The 13,320-nt window shown below is 39.0% G+C and overlaps 1 protein-coding gene across 1 annotated transcript in view; it reads left to right on the forward strand.

Moving 5' to 3' along the window:
• Positions 1-9,541, forward strand: part of SLC49A4 (solute carrier family 49 member 4) — a 141,050-nt gene extending 131,509 nt beyond the window's left edge. The window contains exon 9 of the mRNA XM_043996521.1: positions 6,219-9,541. Coding sequence (XP_043852456.1) covers positions 6,219-6,334 — 116 coding nt within the window. The 3' untranslated portion in view covers positions 6,335-9,541. The remainder of the gene's footprint in view (positions 1-6,218) is intronic.
• Positions 9,542-13,320: the final 3,779 nt, after the last annotated feature.

Here is a 13,320-nt window from a genome sequence, read left to right on the forward strand (position 1 = left end):
TGGAATGAATTGGGCATCAGGAAGCCTCAGTTCTCATCTAGGCTCTGCTTTGTCATTTGAAAAATGTGAGGGAATTAGACTAACTTGGTGGTGGCAAGCTCAGATAGAAACAGGGGGCCCCTAAACTCTACAAGAGGATTCCTGTGACTACATGTTGACTTAGAAAAGCTCATCTGAACATTATTTGTATTCTGTTTTTATTTATTTTGCTCAATATTCCATAATTGCACTTCAGTCCAGTTCAGGCTCCACAGTAAGTGTTTGACACCTCTGGACGAAAGGCTTTCCAAGGCCTTTTCCAGCTCAAGCACTCTCTATGATCCCATATACCCCAGGTAGATGCATGTTCTTTCCTAGGACCTGGGGACTTAGAATCAAAGGTGTGCTAGATCTAACTCAAACTAGCTCAAGAATTGATAAATTTTTAGTGTGAGCTTTTGTTGTTGTTGTTGTTCAGTTTCTTTTTCAGTTGAGTCTGATTCTTCATGGCCCCGTGAAGGGGTTTTCTTGGCAGAGATACTGGAGGGGTTTGCCATTTCCTTCTCCAGAAGCTTTTATACCTAAGTAATCAGCACACATTACAGATCAGGGGTTGATTTATTGTTTTGTTGATTGTTTAGATTTAAAGTCAGGGAGAAAATGTGAAAACTTTAATGCAGATTCAATTTAAAAGTATCGTGTGGGCACACACTCCTCGCCAAGAGCTGGATGCTAAATATTTACCAGCATGCTCCTGTTTATAATGTCATTTGGTCAACAAGAATACATATTTGAGAATTTCAAGCTAAGCAACAGTCTAGAAGAATACTTTAGCTCCTCCAGAAATACACACAGAAGCAGCATTATGTATTTTAAGAAGCTTTCCCATGACTTGGGTTTCATAGATTCTTAGTCAAAAGAAGCCTTAGAAGTCATCCCCATTCACCAGGAATCAACTCACCCTTTTTTTTCCTTCTTTTTTCTTGGGGGGGGGGGGCAGTGAGAGTTAGGTGACCTGCTCAGGGTCACACAGCTAGTACGTGTCAGGTGTCTGAGGTTGGATTTGAACTCAGGTACTCCCAAATCCAGGGCAGGTGCTTTATCCACTGCACCACCTAGATGCCCCCAGGAATCAACTCATCTTTAGAAGGAAGCTCAGGACAGATGTCTAAGAAAGATGTACTAACTTTAAAAGTGAAAATTGGAACCTAAGCCTATTTTTTAAAGGATGAAAATAAGTTTGGTAGATCACATAACATTGATTCATCCATGTCTTATAGCACTAAGGTCTATATGGGAAAACTAATCAGCTGTAGATAAAGCCTATTCGTAACCCCATACCTTTCATCCCTGCATATTACCATGTGCCCTAGGCTGTGGTCAATTAAATTTCATTTGGGAAGTTATTCTGATCATTTGTATTAGATCCATCTTCCTTAATTAGAGTCTTCAGGTACCTAGACAGATCAGTTATTTAAAAGAGGCAGCAGATATTATGGGAAAAGCCATTGTACTTTATGCTAAGAGATGTGGGTTCTGTTCCTAGGTTTGGTACCTGCTCTCTGAATCCGTTTCTTTATCATTTTCAGCATAATGATACTTATACCACCTGCCTCACTATGGTAGGGAAAGGAAAGCACCTTGTAAAAAAAATTCGAGTACTATGTAAGAGTTGTTATTATTAATGAATATAGTTTCAAAATGATTAATATCAAGTGAGGCATAAAACAGGGAGACATCTGGTCACCAGATGTTTGTCACTATTACAGAGAGACATCCAATGCAGAGTCCAAATTGAGGGGGGCTTCCTTATAGTTACATGAGGGTTTTCAGATGTTCCTATTTACAATTAGCATTGCACCAAACTTTAGAACACTGAAGAATTTACTAAATGATATTCATCATCACTCAAAAGAGTTTAGCTTATCTATTTCACACAAGAAATAAATGCTAGTTCAGACTGACATAGAGATGTATGGTCGAACCTATAAGGCTTATTTATCCACTAGTATTTATTTCTTGGAAAGACTGCAAATGAACAGTGAGCCCCAGTTTGCTTCAAATCGAACCAAGGGAGCATTGCCTTTGGGAAACTGTAGTTTTTATTGAACCTCAAGTTTTCCCCAGAAACACAAGTACCATCTTTGGGGGGGGGGGGCAGGTCAGTGAGAGTAAAGTGACTTGCCCAGGGTCACAGAGCTAGTAAGTGTCAAGTGTCTGAGGTCGGATTTGAACTCAGATCCTTCTGAACCCAAGGCCTGTGCTTTATCCACTGCTCCACCTAGCTGCTCTCAGTCCCATCTTTTTAACACCAGTATTTTTCCAGTGATATTATATGGCTATGTCATGGAATATTAGAGTTAATGAAAGGTTGAAACACAGTGGAGAAGTATATGGCGGATGGGAGCAGCTACAACACATGACAAAGAATTAGGTAGGAGAAGCAATATCATCAAATGTCATCAAAGCAATGTGTTAAGGGCTAAAATTCTAGCTAAACTGTCTAAAATATCTAATGAGTGGTCGCCAATAAATTATAAGCTTTAGCAAGAGTTAGACTTTTAAGCATTTATTAAGGAGAATAAGAATTTGGTAAAGAGAGAGAAAAAGGCCTAGATTTCTATCTATTAAAGGGAGAGCACATTTCTAGCTCCCTTCTCCACCAGAGTCCAGAGGAAAAAAAAAGCGAGACTGAGCGCCAGTCTCTTCCTTCCTCCTCCCACTAGCCCGCGTCACTTCCTGACTCCTGGTCTTGCCCTCAAAGACCCTTTCCCTTCATGGGCAGAACTCCTCTACAGTAAGTATCCAGCAGGTGGCGTTATTCCAATCGTTACAAATGTCATCAAAGAAAAGTATGTGTTCAGAAAAGATGGGGCTAGATGTGGTGGTTCATCCCTGTAATCCCTACTTACAAGGGGGCTGATTGGTGGATTGCTTGAGGTTGGGAGATCTTAGTGGCATTAAGCCTACTACCAATATGATGAGTTGAAGGGGGCAGGGGGCACCAGGATGTCTAAGGAAAGGAAAGCCAGCCCAGTTCAGAAGCAGAGCAGGTCAAAACTTCCATGCCCATAAACAGCAGGATCAGGCTTAAGAGTGGCCACTGCATAGCCAGCCCAGGCAAGAACTAGTTTCAAAAAGATGAGGGGGGAGGGCCAGGGAGGAAGACTAGTCATATAGTTAAAGTGAGGAATAACCAACTGATGGACAGCATGCATAGATAGCATCAGGACAGTGTGAGGAAGGTTCTTGGCATATTGGTAGGGCCTCCTGCAGTGTATTTATGGGAGCACCATAAACAAGGCTAGCACAAGATATTCAGGTACTAGTGGGTTGTGATCTTCATCTCTGGAGGGAATTCCTGCATCAGTGAGATTGCTGGAGTAGTAATCATCCAAAGGTCTGTTACAGAGAGGGGTGAGATGTTTTAGGATTTGAGCAGAAGTCTGTAGTCTTAGTTCCCTTGTTTGGAGCCTGAGAGACAATGATGATGTCATAGAAAGAGAACATCATTTGGGTGACCTGGATTCAAGACCTAGCTCTGCCACTAACCTCTGTGACCTTGAGCAAATCACTTTCCCTTAGATTCCTTCCAGTTTTAGAGCCTCTGAACTATCTAAATCAGAGTGCCTGGGGTTCTCAGGGATGTCACACATTGCCCTAACACTATAGACTCAAAAAACAGTACCTTCACTTGGTTTGTTTTTAAGGTTATTAGGTTTTTTTAAACACACATTATTGTACTGTGAGGACCTATCAATAACTAAAGTGAACTTTTCTTTTTGATAAACAGTGTTTACCTATTACAAGTATAAAGATGTGCTCCTCCTGGTTTCAACAATATGAAATTGACGACATTTTTACTCACGTGTCAGAAATAAAGCACCTTGAACATATACCCAAATTCACCTTAATTAATGACCTCTCCCTGTATTGGTGAAAATTTATAAGTTGTTCCATTTTGAGGTAATAATCAGAAAACATACAAGGTTTCTTAAGGTCAAAATTACCTTTTAAAATATTCATCATATAGTCAAATCAGGGAAAGCTTGAAATCCAACTTTCCATGAAAGGAGCATTGAAAATGTAAGTCTTTGTGTTAGAAAACCTTCAGCTGGAAGATGACCTATACTGTCAACCTGTGAGATAACATATCTACTTCAAAAATGAGGAAAAGTGTGGATCTACAAAGTATGCTAAACATAATCTAGAGAGAAGCTCCCTGTAGCATGATTTTTAGACTCCTAATTGTGTTTTCCATTCCTAAGCATAAATTGCTTTTTTTAGCCATGTGAATTCTGCATTCATCTGAGGCAGCAGTGCTAAATCTCTTAATATAACTACTGGAAACTGAGGCAAGATTTAGAATTCAGCAAAACCACTGAGGTAAAATACTATGTGCAGTTTTAAACGGATAAGTTTCTTCAGTAAAATGGAACTAAAGATGAGTGTTTTATACACAGCTGTTTGCATTGTTTAAAAAAAAAGAAAGGTATATTCCTTTTTTTGTTGTTTTCCAGGAATATACCTTTCAACCCCACTAGAATACATACTCCTTTGTAATAAAGAAAAACAGTTGAGCAAAACCAATCAATGCAGAGACCATATCTAAAAGGAAATGTAACATTCTGTGCCTGGAGTCCACCACCTCTCTTCCAAGAGGGGAGAAATGTGCTTTGTCATCTGTCCAGAAACAAGATTGACTCTGGCATTTCACATGAGTTCTGCTGCTGCTGGCCACAATATGGTTTCATTTACTTTACTGTAGCTTTTGTGTATATTCTCCTGGCTGTTGGCTTTTTTTTTTTAACTTCCAAGTAAATAATTAGACTTTTCAGGGTAAGACTGTTGTACACTCCACTTTACCCAAAGCCCCACTCTCAGCTAAGATTTGGAGGAGAGCTCTATAGAGAGGAGAGAGAGGGAAAAGGGATATGCTACAGGGGGTAGGACAGACTCCATTCTTTCTACCCTTCTCCACCCACCTTCCAGGCTCCACCCACTCCATGCTTTAGCTTGACATGGGAGTGAGAGGCTGAGGTGACACTTATCCACCAGTGGTCAGCCTGCTGGGGACTCCCGATTTAAGCTGACAAAGAGGGAGAATTTTAGAACCCACCAGAATTAGATCTTTAACATATTAATGCACAGGCAGGAAAAGGATTAGGTTAAAAGATTGTTTTAAGATAGCACTTAAAAATTACTTTCTATTCTTTTTTTTTTTTTTTTTTGTGGGATAATGAGGGTTAAGTGACTTGCCCAGGGTCACACAGCTAGTGTCAAGTGGCTGAGGCTGGATTTGAACTCAGGTCCTCCTGAATCCAGGGCCAGTGCTTTATCCAGTGCGCCACCTAGCTGCCCCATTACTTTCTATTCTGGCAGTTGTTTGCCCTGCATAAAACTAGTCCAGGAGGGGCAGCTAGGTGGCGCAGTGGATAAAGCACCGGCCCTGGATTCAGGAGGACCTGAGTTCAAATCCGGCCTCAGACACTTAACACTTACTAGCTGTGTGACCCTGGGCAAGTCACTTAACCCCCATTGCCCCGAAAAAAACAAAACAACAAAAAAACTAGTCCAGGAGCCAAAACTATATACCCATTAGGGGACTGTCACAGTATGGGAATACAGGACACCACCTTTTTTTTTTTTTTTTGCTTGTTTGTGGCTTAATTTCTTTGATTTGACTTTGTTAAATGCTATAAATTTTAGGTAATATTCTACTTATTTTGTATGTTTATTAGATTATTTGTGTTTATTAATGGTTTTAAATGTATACTAAGATTTAATTTCCCTACCCAAAGAGGTATAGCTGTCACATCTCAAAATCTTGCACACTTAATTATTTATCTCCTGGGTAGAGATTTTTGGGGAGAGGGAGACTCTGTTTGGGAACACAATAGAAGGCATTTTAAAATTAATCAACAAATTGACATTTGAGGGTGATTTGTTTTCCCTGGAAGGTGATAGATTTTTTTCTACCCCTAATGTCAACTGTGAAAAGTCATCAATAATGTTGACTAAAAGCACTACCCAGCAAAGCCCCAGAATTTGTGTTGTGTACCATTCAGTCACAAGCCAGATTGTCAGTACTTATTGAAAGCTGTTTCCAGCCTGTCAGGTAAGTTTTGTTTTAACTGCTTTTTTAAGTGCCAAGTAGATTGCTGTGGAACTGTAGTTGACATTTTCAAGTGTATTACCTGGGGTTTTAACTACAAGTTTTATTTTGTTTGTTTTTACAGAGTTGTCTTGGTTCAACTGGTGCCTTCCTGGGTCGTGTTTGCTCAGTCTGCTCCTCATTTTGTGCTTCAGGGAATCCTACGATAGACTCTACCTTGATGTTGTTGTCTCAGTCTGATAGCACAGACTGGGAGAGATTTACAGAGACTGGCCATCACAACGGCATACCAGACGTTCGCTTGGAATTGCACAACTAAGTGGAGGGGGAAGAGAAGAGATTTAACTTTCGGAGATTTTCTTAGGGTACAGATTTTTATTTTTATGTTCATTTAATTACTACTAGGTAACAATGATGCAAGATTTGAGTGGTAATAGATGATTTTAAAATACACCCATTTGGTCTACAGACACCTGATTTATGGGCGAGAGGCCTGCTCTCTTTCAGAAAAAGCACTCCCTGAAACAGTTTAATGTCCATTCTTCTACTAGTGCTAAACCACTAAGTGATTAAATGTAGTCATGAAGAGGAACTGAAGGGTAATGTTGGGTCAATTTCCTCTACTGTCAAAAGATTCCTTCCCTCAGTCACTGATCAGAATAAGAAAAATGCCAGTAACTTCTTTAGAAGTTTAAAACATGTACCAGATTTTAATATAAAGTGGCCAACAACTTTGTAAATTACATTAATGACCTACTTGTACACTACTTTTTTTTTCTAATAAAACCATTTCTTATATGACTCTTTATATTTAATTAGGCCAAAGCCCCTCCAGCCACCTCCAGTAACTGTCCAGATGCCGGCTATTTTCCAGCCACACCTACAGTTTGACTGCCTACTAGCACAGCCGTCATTTTATCCTGGATTCAGACTCTCATTTTTCCATTGAAATATAGTTTTGTTTCCCATTCCTAAATGTACCCTAAAAAAGTGATTTTTATTTTAGTTCAGGTTTCTTAGAGTTTGAGCATATTCATTACAGTCTGATAGTTCACTTTCAGTATTATAAATTCTTTCCTTTTGAATTGGTATTTAGTGCTTTTGTTAACAGCGAAATGACAGATTACATAAGGATGTTAAGTCTTCCCATTCTGTAGATTTAAGTGTGGAGTGGAAAGTCCAGGGCCAACAAGTGCCCACCTGCATCTTGGTTAACTGGACATAATTTATGGCTTCCAATCACTTTGAAACTTGGTCAGTCTGCTGGTGGTTTCTGAGCTGTATTCTTGTAGTTTAGTTTGTTTTGTAAAGTATTCAATTCTGAATGTGGGCTGTGTGTGTGTGTCTGTGTGTGTGTTTGCTTGTGCGCACACATTTGTGCTTCTAGAATATCCCATTGTGAGATGGTAGCTTTCTCAAGAAGAATACAGTGGTTCCCTCTCAGGAAAATCTTTCAGTGACATAAAGTAAATTGGGCTTGGGACACAGAGAACATTCTAAGGAGAAAATCAAGGGGGAAAATACCCCACCTCTGTCATCTTCTCCAACCTCTGCTACTTTTTTCATCCTCCTTAAAATTTTAACATCATTGTTAACAGAACCTTGTTTAAGCAGAATTGTTTTATCTTTGACTGAGGCAGACAGAAGGTTAAATTAAAGGAACAACCAGCTGATTGTTCTGGCTTGATGAGGAAAGCTCACCATTTCACACATCACACCTACCCCACATATATATAACTCAGCTGCCTCTGCTTCCCTTCTGTGTCCTTTGTGCTTAGAATTGCAAGGCTATCCATAACAGCTCCAACCCCATGACGAGTCACAGGAGTGAACTGAGACTGCAAGCAGCTTCCTGGTTGTCTTCCTCTCAGCCCCAAACCTAAAAATAGCACCTGTCAGTCACTTGCATATTATCTCCATCTGCAACCTCAATGCTGTCTGGGCATTACTTTTCAGGACCTGGAAGGAATTTGTTGGAGGGACAGAGGAAGGGAGGAATTTTGAGAAAGCTGTGTTCCAGTTAACCTTCACACCTATTATTAACATTATTATTTTTCTTCAATAAATGGGAAGTGAGAATCTCGAAGATTAATTCAGGTTGCTGAGGGTCTGGGTAAACCATAATCTTTGTTTTATAGTAAAAGTATCAGGGGAACTGATCGAAGAAAAGATAAATATTTAAAGTTAAAAGTATGCATTTGAGGAATTTCATATATAAAGTTCTGCCCCAGGAAAGATTCTTTCTGGAGAATATTCTACTTATAATTAATGGCTTTTTGAAATCACAATACAACATGAAGGTCTGAGTGGCACTCATGAAAAAAGTAGAGTATCTAGTGTCATATACAAATAATTTGCTGGTTTCAGCCCAGGTGAGGAATGATCATAAGTCTCTGTCACCTAAGAGATACCCCCTTGTAAGTTAAACAGCATGTATGAAATGGGTTTGGTCTTTGCTTCTCTATCACATTAATGTAGTTGAGGGTTTTTTTCTTCCAAGAAGTTAAGCCTCCTATGGGAAAGCTATTGGAAAGAGCCAAAGAGATTTAGAAGGAAAAAATCTTTTAAAAAATTATTAAAACTTCAAGTCACCTTGGGGCAGCTAGGTGGCGCAGTGAATAGAGCACCGGCCCTGGAGTCAGGAGTACCTGAGTTCAAATGCGGCCTCAGACACTTAACACTGACTAGCTGTGTGACCCTGGGCAAGTCACTTAACCCCAATTGCCTCACTAAAAAAAAAAAAACTTCAAGTCACCTCAACAGTAAAAGTCACATCTTCTTTTTCTTGTTAACTTTGCTTCCAACAACGTCCATCAAAATATAGTGGTGGGAGCTGGATTGGACAAGATATGAATAAGATAGATCATAGAATTATCAAGTGTTAGAGCTTGAAAGAACATTCAAGTGGTCATTTGGTCCAAGTTCCTTATTTTACATATGAAGAAACAGCAAGATGTCTCTTACAGAAGGTCATAAAGGCAGTGAGAGGTCTAGCCAGGACTAGACTTCGCCAGGTCCAGCTTCCAATTCAGTGCTTTTTCCACCACACCAGAATTTCAGGCTAATTGTAGCATCCTTGTAGCACTCATGAATTATTTTTCTCATAACTCATAAAAAGATGAGTTAATGATAGTGAGGTGGTTATAGTGTCATGACCTGAAACAAAAAGGTACAGAGATGGAAGTGAGTTGTTTGTAGATGAGGTTTTTTTCCTTCTCCTTCTTAAGCATCCTTAATTCTCTGAAACCTTTCGATCTTACATTGGGATGGGATGAGAAGAGCCTAGTCTTACTAAATTAAACGATATAGGAGAGAAGCTAATTTATGCTACAAGCTTAGTATGTGCTATACTAATAAATGGGCTTCATTTGAACACATAGCATCTTTGCCCACAGTGAAAGTGGGCAGATTTGTACACCTACACACATTATTTGGGGGGGGGAGGCAGGCCATGGCAATGAGGGTTAAGTGACTTGCCCAGGGTCACACAGCTAGTAAATGTCAAGTATCCGAGGTCAGATTTGAACTCAGGTCCTCCTGAATCCAAGGCTGGTGCTTTATCCACTATGCCACCTAGCTGCCTACACACCTACTTAGACACATTATTACTTAAAGGATTGAAGGAAGCTATTGTTACTAAAAGATAAAAGGCTACAAATACACTTTGTAGTGTGTGTTTAAATGTATGTGGCTTGAGAGAGATCTTTAACACCACTCTTTATTTATATCTGCCTATTGAAAGAGGATGTTAAAATTTGCTTGTATGAAGTTCAGCTATTAAAACATATTTGCTGGGGGCAGCTAGGTGGCGCAGTGGATAAAGCACTGGCCTTGGATTCAGGAGTACCCAGAGTTCAAATCCAGCCTCAGACACTTGACACTTAACTAGCTGTGTGACCCTGGGCAAGTCACTTAACCCTCATTGCCCTGCAAAAATTTTTTAAAAATTAAAAAAAAAACATATTTGCTAAAGATTTTTAATTGAAGATGTTAAACACTAATCTACTTACCTTTCAGTAACTCTTTTTGTTAGGTCACAGAAAGCATTTTGCTATTTGTGTTCAAGGTAAGCCATATTTTTCATTCAAATTTAAAGACAAATCAAGTAGGAGATTTAAATTAATATTAAATAAATTGATTTTCTTAAAGGCACACTGAAATGAGCACCCTAACTCCAAATGCAGGACATTTTCAGTTATCTCCTGCTGCCCCCATGTTCCTTCTCCCATAGGACACTTCACCTTCACAAAGAGGACTGATGTGTTTCTGTAACTGTGCAATGAAAAGTAATCGGGATTAAACTATAGATAGAGTGGGTGATTGGATACATAAAATCAAAACTTTTGTAATTCAGACTTTTGGCTAAATCAGAGCAGCCTTCTCATTTACTCAAAATCCCACTGTCAAATGCTATATAATTGTGAATTATCATTGTATACTCATAGGATGTTCAAGCTAGAAAGGACCTTGACAGTCATTTTTCTCTGAGACTTTATGTGGTAGGAAAGTGTAAAAGTAACTGATATTTATATAGTACTTTATAGTTAAAAAGCACTCCCATATGTCTTATTTGGTCTCAACAATCCTCTTATATAAGCAGGACAGTGTCATTATCATTCACTTTTTACTCATGAGGAAACTGAGTACTGGAGAGATAAAGAGGCAGCCAGGATCACAGGGCTAGTCAGTGTAAGCCCCAGGACTAGAACCCAGCTGACCTGACTTCCAGTGTAGTTGTCTTTGTGAATATGTTCTCTTTGAATACTGCAGGCAGAATTCTCAAAATGGCTTTTGAAACTAAAACATGTTGGGAACCCTTTCGTAGCCATATGAACAAACTTTTCAGTGGAGAGAGTTTCATAGAAATGTCCCAGTGTCATAGAAAAAGTACTTGACTTAGTATCAGGAGACCTTGGTTTAAATTCTGGTTCTGCCACTTAGTTGTTGTATGACCTTGGACAAATCCCTGAACTTATAATGAGCCTCAGTTTCTTATCTTTAAAATGGCAATAATCGTACTGGCCTTACCTACCTCACAGGATTTAGATCAAATGAAAAAAATGTATGTGAACACACTTTTTAACTGGACCAGGAACATTAATGCTTCAGTACTATAATCTCATTGGTGTGGAATTCCTTCCATTGATGCAGTTAACTAACTATCTGTACTTCCCCATCCTCTGTAATTTCTATGTATTCTCATAGATCCACCTAATGTGTTGGAGGCCTTCCATAGGGTCATTTTTATATTTTATGGGTTCCAGTCCCTCACCCCACTTTTCCCATCATCCATTTCTTTGATGATCTCTCTTACGCTGCTTCTTGTTTATCAGTTATCTTTGGAAATAATGCAAAGGCCTACTTGCAGACACCACTAGTTACTGTTACTTTTTGGGTCATCCACAAATTTGATTCTTGAGAAATTATGATGTTCCAAGATTCACAACCAGGCACCATTGCTGGAGAACATTTGTGGGTTTGTTGTTGGGTGTTTTTTTGGTTTTTTTATATATAGATTTTTTTTCTAGGGAGCATATTGAGATCATTAAAAGCAGTTTCCCCAATACAATCCAGTCAATTTTACTCCTTCTGTTCAAATCTGAGCCTTATTCATTGTCCATCTACTCTCTTTGTCCCAAATGTATGCTATGATATGCTAATGATTAGGCCTGTTCTACTTGACTCCAGAGAGCAGAACTAGGAGCAGTGAGTAGAAGTTGCATAGGGGCATATTTAGACTTGATGGAAAGAGAAAACATCCTAAAAATTTAGAGCCATCCAAGAGTGAAATTAGCTTCTTCAGGAATAATCAGTTCTGCACCCTCCCTCCCCAGAAGCCTTTACTCAAAGAATGAGTGACCACTCAGGTACTTCATAGAGAAGATTCTTGTTCAATTACAAGTTGAACTTGGTGGCCACTGAGCTTCTGTGATTCTGTGAACTCAGTGGACTGACCATCCAACAGTATGTCATAGTCTGGACAAAAGTCAGTTTTTAGGCAGTGTTCTATAACTTGATGTAATATGATATCATCCACAGTCAGAAGCATCTGGAGAATATTGAGAATATCACTTAAGTACAGGGGAACCCTTTTCATTTTAGACCTTGGAGAAGGCATCTTCCATGACAGTGGTAACCACCTTCTTTATCCTTCGACTGACAATAATCATAAGGTCATTGAAAGGATTTACCATCTGTGTCTAGATTTTTCAAGGAATCTTATGTAATATTAACATACGTATGAAATATTTTCTGTTGCACTACAAAGTGAAATGATTTTTGTTTTGTTTTGTTTTTGGTGGGGCAATTGGGGTTAAGTGACTTGCCCTGGGTCACATAGCTAGTGTCAAATGTCTGAGGCCAGATTTGAACTTGGGTCCTCCTGACTCCAGGGCCAGTCCTCTATCCACTGTGCCAACTAGCTGCCCCTGAAATGATTTTTTAAAATCAACAAACAGTAGAATCTTGTATTCTCTGCACTTTTCAAGCAATTGGGTGACTATAAAGATGTGGTCTACTGTAGAGAATTATTTTAAAAATCTGCCTGTCCCATTCTCATATTTTCATCAAGGATACCTGCAATATGTATGTAGATCATTCTCATAAAGATCCTATCAAAATGAGAAGGCAGGTATTTGTGTCGAGTTATTGATGCTCTTTCAAAAAATAATAGTTATTTATCTTTTTACTACTCCTCTCTGCAATGACTTCTAAAACAATATCTTTGTAGGTGGTGGATTTCCATGGATTTCTTCAGTGTGCATTTTCTAGTCTATCCATTCTTCCCAAGTTCATCTTCTCAAGTACCATCTTAACTTCCTTAGAGAATAGTCTGAGGTCTTGGTGTCCAAATTTTGGATTTGACCATTACTGATAATGAATATTGATTGGCACAGAAACAAAGACATGTTTGTTCCATTTTCCATTTGTTGTCCTGACAGTTTTACCTCTCAGTCCTCTCAAGATGATATAACCCTACTAGTAGGGTTTTACATTAAGCTGTCGATTGTTTTTGCTTCCACTGCTTTTTCCTGTTTTATGAGATTCTGCTGCTTGCAATCATCTACCATCAGCCTCCATACAAAATATACAAACGTCTTTTACAAATGAGTTTGTATTCTAAACTATTGTTGCTCTTGGCTAGTATCTCTCTCATCTTGGCAGGAAGACCTAGTGATTGCTGGCTAAACATGATTTCTGGCCCCCTCATTGAGTCAGATGTTTTA

This window comes from Dromiciops gliroides, chromosome 3 (genome assembly GCF_019393635.1).
Source record: "Dromiciops gliroides isolate mDroGli1 chromosome 3, mDroGli1.pri, whole genome shotgun sequence".
Taxonomy (NCBI): domain Eukaryota; kingdom Metazoa; phylum Chordata; class Mammalia; order Microbiotheria; family Microbiotheriidae; genus Dromiciops; species Dromiciops gliroides.